Source organism: Diachasmimorpha longicaudata, chromosome 2, assembly GCF_034640455.1.
Source record: "Diachasmimorpha longicaudata isolate KC_UGA_2023 chromosome 2, iyDiaLong2, whole genome shotgun sequence".
In the NCBI taxonomy this organism is placed as follows: Eukaryota; Metazoa; Arthropoda; class Insecta; order Hymenoptera; family Braconidae; genus Diachasmimorpha; species Diachasmimorpha longicaudata.
In genome coordinates, this window is record NC_087226.1 from 10,337,776 (window position 1) to 10,353,845 (window position 16,070).

The 16,070-nt window shown below is 40.1% G+C and overlaps 4 protein-coding genes and 1 pseudogene across 8 annotated transcripts in view; 4 read left to right on the forward strand and 1 right to left on the reverse strand.

Moving 5' to 3' along the window:
• Window positions 1–16,070, reverse strand: part of LOC135171158 (aquaporin-like) — a 27,137-nt gene continuing 11,067 nt past the window's right edge. For 2 of the 3 annotated variants that reach the window (XM_064137530.1, XM_064137539.1), the window contains exons 2-6: window positions 1,695–1,870; window positions 1,274–1,417; window positions 965–1,198; window positions 786–866; window positions 1–386 (exon numbers count right to left, since the gene is read on the reverse strand). In XM_064137530.1, coding sequence (XP_063993600.1) covers window positions 231–386; window positions 786–866; window positions 965–1,198; window positions 1,274–1,417; window positions 1,695–1,841 — 762 coding nt within the window. In that variant the 5' untranslated portion in view covers window positions 1,842–1,870 and the 3' untranslated portion in view covers window positions 1–230. Of the gene's footprint in view, window positions 387–785; window positions 867–964; window positions 1,199–1,273; window positions 1,418–1,694; window positions 1,871–2,055; window positions 2,317–16,070 lie in introns of those variants that run through there. The other variant, XM_064137523.1, reaches the window with a different exon arrangement.
• Window positions 2,341–11,142, forward strand: LOC135173014 (uncharacterized; annotated as a pseudogene).
• On the forward strand, window positions 4,633–7,021 carry LOC135171052 (uncharacterized). 2 transcript variants are annotated; one of them, XM_064137345.1, is made up of 4 exons: window positions 4,633–6,089; window positions 6,363–6,573; window positions 6,653–6,808; window positions 6,887–7,021. In XM_064137345.1, exons 1-4 carry the CDS (start codon window positions 5,242–5,244, stop codon window positions 6,953–6,955), a joined length of 1,284 nt encoding a protein of 427 aa, XP_063993415.1. In that variant the 5' UTR covers window positions 4,633–5,241; the 3' UTR covers window positions 6,956–7,021. The 2 variants fall into 2 exon arrangements, with proteins under 2 accessions (XP_063993415.1, XP_063993422.1); XM_064137352.1 differs by having other exon boundaries at window positions 6,874–7,010.
• LOC135171131 (odorant receptor 45b-like) lies at window positions 7,482–9,020 on the forward strand. Of its 2 annotated transcripts, XM_064137484.1 has the most exons (6): window positions 7,493–7,920; window positions 7,984–8,311; window positions 8,367–8,466; window positions 8,521–8,631; window positions 8,687–8,842; window positions 8,909–9,020. In XM_064137484.1, exons 1-6 carry the CDS (start codon window positions 7,497–7,499, stop codon window positions 8,960–8,962), a joined length of 1,173 nt encoding a protein of 390 aa, XP_063993554.1. In that variant the 5' UTR covers window positions 7,493–7,496; the 3' UTR covers window positions 8,963–9,020. The 2 variants fall into 2 exon arrangements, with proteins under 2 accessions (XP_063993563.1, XP_063993554.1); XM_064137493.1 differs by having other exon boundaries at window positions 7,482–8,311.
• LOC135173015 (uncharacterized) lies at window positions 11,754–15,738 on the forward strand. Its single transcript, XM_064139589.1, has 11 exons — window positions 11,754–12,799; window positions 12,854–12,964; window positions 13,020–13,184; window positions 13,243–13,284; window positions 13,417–13,502; window positions 13,590–13,684; window positions 13,731–14,688; window positions 14,965–15,064; window positions 15,128–15,241; window positions 15,315–15,470; window positions 15,588–15,738. Exons 1-11 carry the CDS (start codon window positions 11,828–11,830, stop codon window positions 15,639–15,641), a joined length of 2,853 nt encoding a protein of 950 aa, XP_063995659.1. The 5' UTR covers window positions 11,754–11,827; the 3' UTR covers window positions 15,642–15,738.

Genomic DNA, 16,070 nt, shown 5'->3' on the forward strand with positions numbered 1-16,070 from the left:
TGATCCTTCACATTATTTATATTTCCTCATTATACATTAAATATTAAAGGAGAAAGTTGTAAGACAAATACCTAATTACCCGTTTTTCATCTATTGAACACAATTAACCTTGAATTTTAATACAACTACACATCCCCCAGTGTAGCATGACTAGCAACAATGAATAACAAAATACACTGGTATTATCAGAAATAATGAATCATTATCCTTATTATTCTTTAGAAGACGGGTTACGACGAATCTACGACCTCTAGTTTGTCATGAATAACAGATAATTCCACACTTTTACTGTAGGCCGTATCCGTGTTTTTTTCTGAAGCGGTGAATAACACCTGATAGGTGTAAGTACCTAGGAATGCTCCTAGAACTGGCCCTATCCAGTAAATCTGCAATAAAAAAAACAGATGAACATGTCATCGTGTTATCAGAAAATTGCACGTCTTATCATAAACAGGGAGTTGCGGATGTATTTGCCACGAGTAAATAATAGGATTATCTGTGGCAACATAGCAGTTACTTATCGATTACACAGATTACAGCGAGAAATCACAACATTCCCTGAAAACATCGATCTTATCTATGATGCGTTCATGATTGCTTGATCATGACCAGTAATATTTCTGTGGAATGAATCCATCTTTTACATTTTTTATGAGCCAACATTGAGTTATTTGGAGGTAATGCTGTAGGGCAATTTATCCAAAGACATTTGTTCGTGCTGCCCTGCATCAACTTGACCTCATGAAAATTAATTAATTAGATCATTATTTAAAGGTCTAACTCACCCATTGGTTCTCCCACGCACCATTAAAGAATGCCGGGGCAAACGTTCGCGCTGGATTCATACTGCAGCCAGTGTATGGACTCTATAAATGAACACAATCAAGCTTTTGCACATAAATTTTTATATTAATTTTCATTCATGCAGACAATTGAAACAGTAGTTTCTCGAAAAAGAGCTTACCGCAGCAAAAGAGAGGCCTGCAATCGCCATTCCGAATTTCAGAGCCACTGAATCAGTGGTGTGAGCACATCGAGGATCCCATGTGGCACACGCTGTACAAAGGACAATGGCTGTGCACAACATTTCGATCAGGATTGCTTGAATTGTTGATACTCCAGGATGGACCACGGTGACGCAGAGGGGAACTTTCGAATCAGGAAAACCATCGGTGAATAAGTCCTCTGGTGTAACAATCTGTAATTATTATTACGTGTAAAATCGAGGGGCTGACAGTGTATTTATTAGAATTTTTGGGGCCTTAGGCTTTACCTTGAGCAGTCCATATCCAATTAGTCCACCAATGAATTGGGCGATCATGTAAACAAGGCCTGTGGCAATCGTTTTTTGCCGGATGATGATGGAGCCTATGGTGACTGCGGGGTTTAAGTGAGCGCCGCTTATGTGTCCTAACATCTTTTCAGGTGGAGAATTGGAGTTTTGCATCAGCATTTTTCAATGTTGAATATGAAAATCGAATATAAAATGTTAGATACGTAGTTTTTTTACTTAAAAAAATGCTGAATGCAAAATTCTCATTCTTATCAGGCATCGCAATTGAAAAATAAATACATAAATGTAAATAAAAAGAAATGTTGTCATGCTCTCTCTCTGTAAGGTGGAAATTTTTCAGATAAAATTGGACGTACTTAGCTATGGATTGTTCATTAATCTTCCTGAATGTTCTTCTTACCATTATAATCATATTGACTGTTAAACCAAATGTAAATGCACTCTGCATAGGAGGTGGTGGTGCTCGGCCCAGGGTACCAACGCCGCCCATGCATCCGACGAAGAGTAAGACCCCTGTGCCCACCACTTCTCCGAGGAACATCGTCATTGTTCCCTTCTGCAGTTTCCATAATCCTTCTAAAGAGGAGATGATAATTAAAAATAGAATGGGTGGGTTTCGAGGGTTTCCAGGGATCAGGAAACGTGTCAGGGCAAGGTAGGAGGTTGACGGAAAATGTACGTCAATAAACGGAAACAGTATTCTGTCAAATAGTACATTATTCACACTGTAAATATTAGCTCCATTTGTCCAGAAACATCACCTCTATTATCCATTCCAATGAATAAATCAAAGCTCCGGACACAAAAAAAAACAAAACTCTGAACGAACCCCCTTAAAATTAGCCGACGAGGGTCAATGGTATCCGACCATTACTAGGTATAAACTATCAATGGGTTGAAATTATCGAAACGATAAGGAAACCTTATCTGAAATGCCTGGAACACGGCCGATAAACCCCTCTCATCAAATGAAATCATTCCGATTCATTAGGCATTGAGACCTCGTGTCTGTTCCTGACGACATTAGACTTTATCACCTGGTTAACCCTATAGATTTCGAAATCCATCCAGAACAACTTCACCACATGCAGAGTAATATTTATCACACGAAAAGGAATTCACAGTAAAAGTTCTCGTTTCTGTACTGGAAAAAATCGCAATCGTTCGGTTGTGAAAAAATCTAATGCTGTTAAGGCAAAATATCTCGAGCTTTTCGGTACAATATCTCTGGACATGTGGTGATTATTGAAAAATTGTCACAGAAATATTTTCGAAAATTCAGAATCCCTCTACAATTGCACTAGAACCGGAACCTTAACATTTTTCCGAGTCGATAAAAATGATATAATTATTACCTAATTAGAAACAAACACGGACAAGTATTATCATCGCATAACTAAATTTTTGTGAGCGGTCGCATTACCCCCAAAACGTTTCACTCCATTTTTAAACTGGCCAATGGGAATGATCGGCTCCCCTGTCGTCCCTTTGACATCTGAAAAATTCAGCATTGCCCATTGTCAACCGTCATTATGATAATGGTTTCGCCAAGTTTCGTGAATAAAAAGTTTAGATCCAACGGCGCAGGCGTTCCAAATAGTCTTTCCATGGTAAAACCCTACGATTTCCCTCAAAAGTGATTCAACCGCCGATCTCACAAAAATGGAAACTCAAAAAGCTCGTGGAAAGTACGAGAACACAGACAGCGAGGCTAACATAAATTACGTCGTAAAGATATCAAGAACCTTATTGACACCAATTGGAATCTATCCGCTTCATGGATCAGGAACAGCAATCAGTGATTTTCTCGTGACAATTCAGATCATCATCGTCTTCTCCCTGATGCTGTTCCTCCTGATCCCCCACCTGATCTTCACATACTGGGACGCCGAGGATCTGACCAAATTGATGAAGATCATCGCAGCTCAGGTCTTCAACTCCCTCGCCCTCATCAAATTCTGGACGCTGATCATCAATAAGAAGCCCCTGAGGTGGTGCCTCGGGGAGTTGCAGGACAGCTGGAAGAGCGTCAGCTGCGAGGAGGACAAGGAAGTCATGATTAAGAACGCGAAAACAGGAAGATTTCTCACAGTTGCTTATCTCAGTCTGTCCTATGGTGGGGCATTGCCTTATCACATTGTCATGCCTCTCGTTGCTGAACGAATTGTCAAACCTGATAACACCACCCAGATACCCCTGCCCTATCCTTGCGATTATGTATTCTTCGTTCCTGAAGACTCGCCTGGATATGAGATGCTATTTGTCACGCAGATAATCATCAGTAGTTTGATATTATCGACTAATTGCGGGATTTATAGTTTAATTGCAACGTACATCGTGCACGCATGCTGTCTCTTTGAAATGGTTGGAAGACATCTGGATCAAGTGGGTAAGGCGGTTGAGGGAGAGATGATGGAGAGGCTGTCTGAGGTTATTGATAGACACATCTTTGCTATGAAGTAAGAATTATTTGGAAACATTAATTGTATTCATTACTTCCCAAGGGAAGCAGATTGATTTGGCTCTGGTTGATGAAAATAAATTAGGAAGGAGGAGATCAGAGTTGAAACATTCAGCTGGTGGCTTATAAGCAGGACAATATCCTATTTCAATTTTCAGGTATGCATTAACTCTCGAAAAATCTCTCAACATTGTTTTCCTCTCCGAAATGCTGGGCTGCACTGTCATCATTTGCTTCCTAGAGTACGGAATACTCTTGGTAAGGATAGAAATAAAAAAGTATTTTAAAAAACATGATGAAGTCTCCTTGTGGAAATTATTCACAGGATTTTGCGGAAGGAAACTACCTGGGAATGGTGACATATGTTGTGCTGATGACATCCATTCTAGTTAATGTTTTTATTCTCTCCTACATCGGTGATCGTTTGAAGGAGCAGGTAAATCCAGTCATGATATACCATAACAATTAAAATAAATGTAAATCGTCAAATCGTACATTGAATAGAGTTCAAAAATCTGTGAACACACGTACGACCTTGAGTGGCACTCGCTGCCAAAAAATATGGTGAATAATTTGCTGTTCATCATGGTGCGATCAAATCAACCAGTGACATTGACAGCTGGAAAGCTGTTTGACGTTTCCCTGGTGGGTTTCGCCGACGTAAGTGCCATCAAATCATTAGCAAGATGTTGAAATATTTCACGTTATTATGAATTTTCATTCAATTTTTCCCTCTCAAATACTGGACAAAATTGAAAAGCTGAAAATTCATGTAATTTTTCTTCTGAGTATTCATTTTTCAATTGAATAATATTCACCCACAGGTTGTTAAAACATCCGCCGCATATCTGAACTTCCTGAGAGCAGTAGTCTAGTCTTCATGATCTAGAGGCGCATTAGCATAATATAAACTGTTAGCATAATGTGAATGTATCGCTGTACTAGTCCCTAAAATTCAGTTTCTATGACAATTTCATAGTGAAATGCTACGATAAATAACAACGTTGAGTGTCGATACCCTCAGTATCAATCAAAAAGACGATTTGATCATTTCAAAATGTCCAAAGTTCCACAAGTCATTGTAGCTACCAATATTTATCATCAACGGGAGACATAAAAATTGTATTTACTTATATGTACGGTGAGATTTCACTAGCACGTTACCTCAGAAGGGATTTATTATTTCAAATAAAAATTGCTAAATTTACCAGATATCGGAATATCTTTCAGACAACCATTTCACTGAAGGGCGGAGGGACGACTATTTCCCCTCATTTTCTCATAAACTTCTGACCCCCGTCATCGAAACTTCTCCCAGTCATCTATAACCTCCCCAATTTGCATAAAAAAATAATCCAGTATTCTTGGCAATTGAAATTAGAGGTAGAAAACTTTAGAATGACTAACGTTCAACGCAAGCGCGGGACTGGTCTCCTTTCATCAGGGACTGACCACCCAGTGCTCAATGATTTTTCCATGAGAAAGGATGGACGAAAAGGCATTCTACATTACAACTCCAAAAAAGGATCAAAGACAAGATCAAAATCTTGGACGAAATTCGTTCAAGGCGGATGCGGATTATGCTATTGACATAATCAAATGGCTCCTCAAGCCACTGGGATTATGGCCAAAAACACTCAACACAACGTGTTTCGAAAAGATGACAGCCATCTTCCTCATGAGTATTTGCACCTTTCTGTTGGCTTTCTTAATAGTTCCAGGAAGTCTATTCACATTTGTGAAGATTAAAAATCCAGCTGTTAGACTGAAGTTAACCGGTCCCTTGAGCTTTTGCGTCATGGGCATAATGAAGTACTATTCCCTGGCCGCGGAACGTCACAATATCGCTAATTGTATCCGACACATGACAGCCGACTGGCAGAAGATCGTTTCAACAAGGGATCGAGCCATCATGCTAGCATACGCCCAATTTGGAAGGTATGGAGCAACAATCTGCACTGGTTTCATGTACAGTGGAGCCTTGTTTTATGCTGTGATTCTTCCATACGTATCAACTGGTGCTAAAAATGAGGCTAATGTCACGATTAGATCACTTGCCTATCCAAGTTATTATGTTCTGTTTGATCCACAAGAGAGTCCGGCTTATGAACTTGTCTTTTCAACTCACTGTTTATGCGCTTTTGTTATGCATTCCATCACGAGTGCCACCTGCAGTCTTGCTGTGGTCTTTGCTATGCATGCATGTGGACAACTGGAGATTTTGATCATGTGGCTGAATGATTTGGTGGATGGAGGTGGGGATAAGCACAGAAGAGATGATGATGCCGATGAGAGGTTCTCGGAAATCATTGATCAGCATGTGAGAACACTCAGGTGAGGTTTTTTTTATCATTCCATAAATAAAAGGACGATCGAATAATTATGAATGATGATTTGATAAATTAAATATTATATGAGTAGACTGCTTTTCTTTCTAATTTATTTAGTCACACGTTTTTCGTAACATCAAAAGCTGAAGAGCAAACGTTGGAGACATGTCGTCTTCAGGTCTTATGATGTATTAATTAAAAATCTGAATGTATCGATGGCAATGACAGTACATACATGTAGTATGATGTAGTAATGATGCGTTGGATTGTTCGGTAGCTTCATTATCCGTGCAGAAGGTGTTCTTCGGGAGATTTGTCTAGTCGAAATATGTGGCTGCACATTAAACATCTGTTTCATCGGTTACTACTTGATGATGGAGTGGGCCCAAGCTGATGCTATGGGAATGACAACATACACAATACTTCTCATCTCTTTCGTCTTCAATATTTTCCTCTTCTGCTATGTTGGAGAGCTTCTCACCGAAGAGGTGAGGATCACAGTTATCTCATCAAATTAGAGATAGATGTTATGACTGAGAAATCGCATATACATACGTCATTTATCAGTGCAAAAAAGTAGGTCAAACGACGTACATGATGGAATGGTACAGGCTTCCTGAGAAAAAAGCTCTAGGTTTGACACTTGTCATTTCAACTGCTCAACATCCTGTGACGATTACTGCTGGGGGAATGATTGCTCTGTCTCTCAGCAGCTTTTGCGCTGTGAGTATCTTCTGTATTATGGAATTGTTGTTTTAATATGTTTATATCTTTTACTTATTTACAAGGTCATCCGAACAGCTGTTACATATCTCAATCTTCTGCGAACACTCATGGATTGAGATCGAAACCCGACTCATTTGTAAATAACGAAGAACGTTGTTAATTGATAATTAAAATATTTTACTATTGGAAGCGTAAAATTGTGAACTGATATTTATGAAATAAATATGTGATGGCAAAGAGAATTTATGTCCTCTTATGTAATGAGAAAGTCACACGAATCTTGAATTATTTCGAGAAATTTTCTTCAAGTGATCTGCACTGCACAAAATCAAATTTGACACAAATTTCGTGAACCTCGAGGAAAGTATTCGCAGTGATTTCAGTTAAAAAATTAGTAGTCATCGTGTGCTCCGAAACTGACAGTGATAATTCTGATCATTCCTGGTATCCACAAGCGTGTTGATCCATTATTTTACCCTTTCCTCGGTGAAGCATAAATCGGAGATAGCACTAATTGCTTCACAAAAGCAATTGAAGTTCATAATTGCCGAGCCTGCTGACTTTCCCATGAATTGCGTAAAAATAATCGTCGTAAAGTTTACCTCCGGCGCACGCGCTTTTTCGCACTTTCGCTATCCATTTCGTTCATTTTCTCAGTACGATATCAACTGTCATCTGAACAAAAATGCGAGACGAGCACTCCGTACTGGGGGTGATTCCCGCACCTTCAGGGCGGTCAAAAGCCGATCTGAGATACAGTACCGAATTGAGTCGTTGGTTCCTCGCACCAATTGGCATCTGGCCGCCTAAGAGTGATGCTCACATTATCGAGAAGATAATTTCCGAACTCCTGGTATTTCTCTCCTGCTTTCTAATTTGTTTCCAGCTGGTACCCTGTCTCCTGCACGTCTTCATCAAAGAACAAAATCCGAAGCGCAAGATGAAAATGATTGGTCCGTTGAGTTTTAGCTTCATATCCATCAGCAAGTACCTCTTCATGATCGTAAGGAAACAACAAATCTACTATTGTCTCGAGCACATTGATGTTGACTGGAGGAGAGTGGCTCATCTGGATGATCGAGAGATTATGCTGATGAAGGCCAAACTAGGTAGGTTCGTCGCTTGGTTGTGTGCAGCTTTCATGTACGGTGGGGCCCTCTTCTTCCACACAGTCATACCCTTCGCAGCTAGAAGTGCTGTCACTCCTGACAACATCACCTTACGACCACTGGTCTATACTATCTACGATCCTCTCTTCTCCGCCCAGACAACTCCTTCGTATGAAATTGTTTTTACAATTCAGTGCGTTTCCGGATTTGTCGTTTGCAGTGTTACCACTGGAGCTTGCAGTCTGGCCGCTGTCTTCGTGCTTCACATTTGTGGACAGCTCACAATTGTGAGGTCACGGTTAGACACTTTTGTGCGAGGTAGAAAGGACGAGAACAAAAATGTGGAGAGACGAATGGCAGAGATTATTGAACTTCATTTGCGAGCTCTTAGGTAAGACTATCCCCCTAATATGTTAACAATCTGGGTGTATTCCCACTTGTTTCAGATTCGCGATTCGTATCGAGGGAATTCTCACGGAAGTTTGCTTCATTGAATTAGTTGGCTGCACTATGAACATATGTTTTCTTGGATACTACTTTATGACGGTAAAAAATCATTCATGAAATTTTTAAAGATGAGTCATAGTGTGATTTTACTAGGAATTTGACCAGAATTTAGCTTCTGGTCCGATTACGTACTGCATTCTTCTAGTATCTTTCGCCTTCAATATCTTCATTTTCTGTTACATAGGTGAAACCTTGACCCAACAGGTATGTGCTCCATTTCCTGAATCCCCATTTGAACTATTGCTTGAATGATTTTCAGGAGGACAAAGTCGGTAGGGCAGCGTATATGATAGATTGGTATGAATTACCACCAAAAACTGCCAGGGATTTAATTCTCCTCCTGGCTATGACGAAAAATTCAATCAACATCACAGCTGGAAAAATGGCAGAACTATCATTACAGACCTTTGGTGGAGTAAGTTTCAGTTTCCATTCCTAGATGAGCATAGGTTACTGTAGTTTATCCATTTTCCAATACCAGGTATTAAGAACTGCAGCTGGCTACTTAAATCTTCTTCGAACCCTTATGATGTAATTCAACGGTTAACAGAATATATTTTATTGCTCAATTATCAAGCAGAGGCAGTTGTCCGTTTCATCTTGATATAATCCTGTCCATAAGAACGTAAATCAATAGTTGGTCGATCCAAGATCAATAATGAATTGTTGGTTTCTATAGGATCGATCATCAGTCGATTGCTAGTTGACAGTTTCTTAGCGCACGGTTGATCAAGTACTGGTCAATTTGACTGTAAATGATGAGTGGATTATTGGTCACTGACTACTTGATCCACGATCGATAACCGATTGCTGATCGATGTGTAATGACGTTTCAAATGATCATTACTCATAATTTTAAAATAATCTCAGTTACCTGGTGCATCTCACTCGATTTACCCGCGCAGGATCAAACCCTTGGAAAGGATTTTTGCAGAAAAGTATAACCAATCTAGTGCTCAGAAGACGACAGTGATAATCCTGATGACTTTTCACATCTGGAAGATTGAATCGTCCCCCCTCTCTGCTGTCTCGATGAAGTACAAGTCAGAAATAGTAATAATTGTTTCAAAGAAGCAATTCAACTTCATAATCGCTGAGCCAGCTGGCTCTCCCACCAATTACGTAAAAATAATCGTATCAAAGTTTACCCTCGCGCACGCGCTTTCCCCACAATTTCCCTGCATTTTCCTTTCATTTTCCGGTTAGTTCGATATCAATCGCGATTGAGAAGAAAATGAGAGACGAGTTCGCTGTGCTCGGGGCCATCCCCGCGCCTTCAGAACAATCAAAAAGTGATATGAAATATAGTACTCAATTCAACCGTCTGTTCTTGACCCCAATTGGCATTTGGCCAACTAGAAGTGATGCTCACATAATCGAGAAATTTTTCTCCGAATTTCTCGTTTTTCTCTCTTGTTTTTTAATTTTTTTTCTGCTGATACCATGTAGCCTTCATACCTTCATAACGAAGCAAGATCCCAAGCTCAAGATGAAAATGATCGGACCGTTAAGTTTCTGCTACATGACTATCACCAAGTACTTCTTCTCAGTGGCAAGAAAACGAGAAATTCGCCATTGTCTTGAGCACATTGACACCGATTGGAGAAGAGTCAGATATATTGATGATCGAGAGATTATGCTGACGAGTGCGAAATTAGGTCGATTCATCGCTTGTCTGTGTGCTGTATTTATGTATGGAGGTGGACTTTTCTACCACACGATTATGCCCTTCACAGCTGGAAATTTTGTTACTCCTGACAACATCACCATTCGACCTCTCAGTTATGCTATCTACGATCCTCTCTTCTCCGTACAGACAACTCTTGCGTATGAAATTGTCTTCACAATCCAGTGGATCTCTGGATTTGTTACTTGCAATGTAAGCATTGGAGCTTGTAGCCTTGCTGCTGTGTTTGTTTTTCACATTTGTGGACAGCTCAAAATTGTGAGGTCACGGTTAGACACTTTTGTGCGAGGTAGAAAGGACGAGAACAAAAATGTGGAGAGACGAATGGCAGAGATTATTGAACTTCATTTGCGAGCTCTTAGGTAAGACTATCCCCCTAATATGTTAACAATCTGGGTGTATTCCCACTTGTTTCAGATTCGCGATTCGTATCGAGGGAATTCTCACGGAAGTTTGCTTCATTGAATTAGTTGGCTGCACTATGAACATATGTTTTCTTGGATACTACTTCATGACGGTAAAAAATCATTCATGAAATTTTTAAAGATGAGTCATAGTGTGATTTTACTAGGAATTTGACCAGCATTTAGCTTCTGGTCTGATTACGTACTGCATTCTTCTAGTATCTTTCGCCTTCAATATCTTCATTTTCTGTTACATAGGTGAAACCTTGACCCAACAGGTATGTGCTCCATCTCCTGAATCCCCAATTGAACTGTTGCTTGAATGATTTTCAGGAGGACAAAGTCGGTAGGGCAGCGTATATGATAGATTGGTATGAATTACCACCAAAAACTGCCAGGGATTTAATTCTCCTCCTGGCTATGACGAAAAATTCAATCAACATCACAGCTGGAAAAATGGCAGAACTATCATTACAGACCTTTGGTGGAGTAAGTTTCAGTTTCCATTCCTAGATGAGCATAGGTTACTGTAGTTTATCCATTTTCCAATACCAGGTATTAAGAACTGCAGCTGGCTACTTAAATCTTCTTCGAACCCTTATGATGTAATTCAACGGTTAACAGAATATATTTTATTGCTCAATTATCAAGCAGAGGCAGTTGTCCGTTTCATCGTGATATAATCCTGCTCATAAGAACGTAAATCAATAGTTGGTCGATCCAAGATCACTAATGAATTGTTGGTTTCTATAGGATCGATCATCATTCGATTGCTAGTTGACAGTTTCTTAGCGCACGGTTGATCAAGTACGGGTCAATTTGACCGTAAATGATTAGTGGATTATTGGTCACTGACTACTTGATCCACGATCGATAACCGATTGCTGATCGATGTGTAATGACGATTCAAATGATCATTACTCATAATTTTAAAAGAATATCTGTTACCTGGTGCATCTCACTCAATTTACCCGCGCAGGATCAAACCCTTTGAAAGGATTTTTATGGAAAAAGTATAATGAATCTAGTGCTCAGAAGACGACAATGATAATCCCGATGATTTTTCACAACTGGAGGATTGAATCGTCCCTCCTCTCTGCTGTCTCAATAAAGTATAAGTCAGAAATAGTAATAATTGTTTCAAAGAAGCAATTCAACTTTATAATCGCTGAGCCAGCTGACTCTCCCACCAATTACGTAAAAATAATAGTCTCAAAGTTTACCCTCGCGCACGCGCTTTCCCCACAATTTCCCTGCATTTTCCTTTCATTTCCCGGTTAGTTCAATATCAATCGCGATTGAGAGGAAAATGAGAGACGAGTTCGCTGTGCTCGGGGCCATCCCCGCGCCTTCAGAACAATCAAAAAGTGATATGAAATATAGTACTCAATTCAACCGTCTGTTCTTGACCCCAATTGGCATTTGGCCAACTAGAAGTGATGCTCACATAATCGAGAAATTTTTCTCCCAATTTCTCGTTCTTCTCTCTTGTTTTTTAATTTTTTTTCTGCTGATACCATGTAGCCTTCATACCTTCATAAAGGAGCAAGATCCCAAGCTCAAGATGAAAATGATCGGACCGTTAAGTTTTTGCCTCATGTCTATCACCAAGTACCTCTTCTCAGTGGCAAGAAAACGAGAAATAAGCCATTGTCTTGAGCACATTGACACCGATTGGAGGAGAGTCAGATATATTGATGATCGAGAGATCATGCTGACGAATGCAAAATTGGGTCGATTCATCGCTTGTCTGTGTGCTGTATTTATGTATGGAGGTGGATTTTTCTACCACACAATTATGCCCTTCGCAGCTGGAAATTTTGTCACTCCTGACAACATCACCATTCGACCTCTCACTTATGCTGTCTACGATCCTCTCTTCTCCGCACAGACAACTCCTGCGTATGAGATTGTCTTCACAATCCAGTGGCTCTCTGGATTTGTTAATTACAGTGTAACCATTGGAGCTTGTAGCCTTGCTGCTGTGTTTGTTCTTCACATATGTGGACAGCTCAAAATTGTGAGCTCAAGATTAGAGAGCTTCGTCAAGGGCAGGACAGACGAAAGAAGGAACTTGCAGAGCCGACTTGCAGAAATCATTGAACTTCATCTTCGAGCTCTTGGGTTCGAATATTTTATCAATTCCGAAGGTCAGTCTGAGTCAATAAGAAATTTTTCCAGGTTCATTATTCGTGTGGAGAGAATTCTCAATGAAATTTGTCTCATTGAATTTATTGGCTGCACTATGAACATATGTTTTCTTGGATACTACTTTATGACGGTAAAGAATGATTCGGGATATCGGGAAAGGTGAATCATGAAGTCATTTTCTCAGGAATTTGAACAAAGTGCAACGATAGCCACAGTTACATACTGCGTACTTCTAGTATCTTTCACCTTCAATATCTTCATTTTCTGTTATATCGGTGAAATGCTCACCCAACAGGTAACCACGTAAGCTCACATATACCGAGTGTAAATACTTTTATGGTGATTTTCAGGGTTATGAAGTTGGCAGAACAGCATACATGATCAAATGGTATGAACTACCTGCTGAAAGTGCACGAGGGCTGATTCTTCTGCTGGCGATGACGAAAAATCCAATGAGCATCACAGCCGGAAAAATGGCAGAATTATCATTTCGGAGCTTTTGCGGAGTAAGGTGTTAATTTGGATAGTTTAATCGATAAATATCACCATAATATAAAGCTCCTTGGATTTCAGGTTTTGAAAACAGCAGCTGCTTATTTAAATCTTCTACGAACGGTTATAATGTGATACAAAATATTGATAGAATATATTTTCCAATATTGTTGACCTCCATGCAATCTCGATATAACCTTATAATGCTTTCGAATGACCTTAACTATCACCAATTACCGTCCTCAATTGCAACAGGAGAGGCTGATACCCCTATTACACCCACTACCTCAGCAGAAACAGCCCTTCGACTCATTATACTACGGTTACAACGATCTCCTCCAGTTAAAATATAAATACCTGCCAATATCTATCTTCAACAATACTTTTTGCCAATGAAACACAAAAGCTGGAGGAAAAATCTTCTTCAGGAGACAATCCCAAATCACGAACGTTGTAATCATCGATTCCGCCCAATTTTCCCGTCCGATATTATTTATTGGACGAAAGAAGACATCATCACCGGGTATGAGTCACCCCCAGAAATCCACCTCCGGTCTCACGAAACTTCTGAACCCACCTGATAGTTCAGCTCTATCTTCAGAGTGTCACATCTGGTCGTTTTCCCACCGTTCATCAACACCCTTTTTGCGCAGTCGCAATGATCATTGCACCCTTTCAAATCCCCCAGTGTCTTTCAGACATCACCACCCCAAGCATGACAAGCTCAGCATTCAGTCTTGTCTTCGAACCGACAGACAGATCAAAATGCGACTTTGCATTCAGCACACAAATAACTCGTTTGATCTCGACGCCAATCGGCCTCTGGCCTCTTGATCTTCCGGCCAATATCTTCAAACGATTTATCTTCGAATTTCTAGTAGTTATCGCGTCCTATTCCTTGATATGCTTCTTCATAGTTGCCTGTGGCATGCACGCCTTCTTCGTGGAGACAAATATTCACCTGAGGCTGAAGATTCTGGGTCCCCTCAGCTTCTGCTTCATGGCAATCAGTAAATACTCATTTTTCCTGGTGCGTCGAGACCAAATCCGCGACTGTCTAAATCACATCGACATCGATTGGCGACGCTTTGATGATTTTGATGATCGAGAGATCATGCTGACCACTGCTAGGATCGGACGGTTCGTCGGGACACTCTCTGCGTGTTTCATGTACGGTGGAGGGATATTCTATAGGACTATTTTACCATTGTCCATTGGCACTCGGGTGACACCTGACAATATCACCATTCGTCCCCTCATCTGCAAAGTTTATGAGCCCCTGTTCGGTGGACAGCTCAGCCCCTCCTATGAGCTGTGCTTTACTGGGCAATGGTTCGCGGGTTTTGTTGTTTACACTGTCACCATCAGCACCTGCAGCTTTGCATCTGTATTCGTGCTGCATGCGTGTGGACAGCTTGAAATCGTTATGGCTCGGCTCCGGGGACTTGTGGATGGGAAGGAAAGGATAAAGACTACCGTTGATCAGAGGATCGCGGAAGTCGTGGTGATTCATCTGAGAGCGTTGCGGTGAGTGCCTTATCTCATGCACGTGGGGTTTCGTGAACCTCAAGTGAGAACTAAGATACGATAAAAATTACGGGGGATCCAAAAAAGGAAAATTATTAAACTCACTGCGGTTTATTTAGGGAGGGCCCGGTACGTTTCCTACACCGTCTGTAATTTTTATCAGATGTTTGTTCGCTTTTTCACGATAATTTGTTCATTATGTTTATTATTAAGTCTTCTCTCCGTGTCAGCGAGAAATTCAGGGACAAATATTATTAATTCTATTTGATTTTTCAGTTTTATTTTTCGCATTGAGTCAGTTCTGAACGAAATCTGCCTTGTGGAGATTGTTGGGTGCACCTGGAACATATGTTTCCTGAGCTATTGTCTCCTCACGGTAATTGTAGTCATGAAATATACGTGACGAGCGAAAAATATAATTGTTGATTTATGAATTTAGGATGTATCAGACCATATGGGAATAATATCCGTCATTACTATGTGTCTGCTATTCACATCGTTCACATTCAACATATTCATTTTTTGTTATATCGGTGATATGTTGACGCAGCAGGTGATATTACCATAGCAGTAATCATTATTGTCCGGTGAAGGTAAAATTTAAATTAATTTTTTCGGGGAAAAAGGGAAGGAAAATCGGGACGACCGTGTGGATGATTGATTGGTATCGACTTCCTAATGAGAGGGCCAGAGATCTGATTTTATTACTCGCTATGTCTAATTATCCCACTGGATTGACAGCTGGAAAAATGATTGACCTCTCCTACACGAGTTTTTGTAGCGTGAGTAAATTTTATATCGATATTTTTTGTACTGTTTGAACCCTTGACACTTGGGGATGACACTTGGGGATTTTTCAATAGCTTCATCAAAAAAATTCAATAGATTTTATGTTTCAGGTCTTCAAAACGGCAGCGGCTTATTTCAATTTCATCAGGACTATGATCATATGAAAAATAACAAGTGACACTGCAAATATTATTGTCACAGGAGTCCGTCTTAGTAGTAGTCTTCTTATATCTTCAATAAAATGAGATCTCATTAGCAGAATTCCTTCGTGGTTCTGCCCCCCGAGTCGTCCTTGATTATTACTTTTCAAATAAATATTTCAGAATTTCCGAGAGAACGAAACCGTCATGTCACAATTTTTTGTAACTGTTGTGCAGTTTGGAAATAATTTTATTTCGAAAATATCACCGTCTTCCTTAGATGTGGAAGGACTCCTTAAAAACTCAACTGAGATTAAACTCCGCTATTGAGTTATTGTAAAGTAATTAAGCTCCTGAAACCAATCTATTTCTACTCAACAGAAACGCACACTTTGTCTGAGCGAGTGGTCTCCCCAATCAAACGTCTGTCAACTTTCCCAGGCGTAACCACAA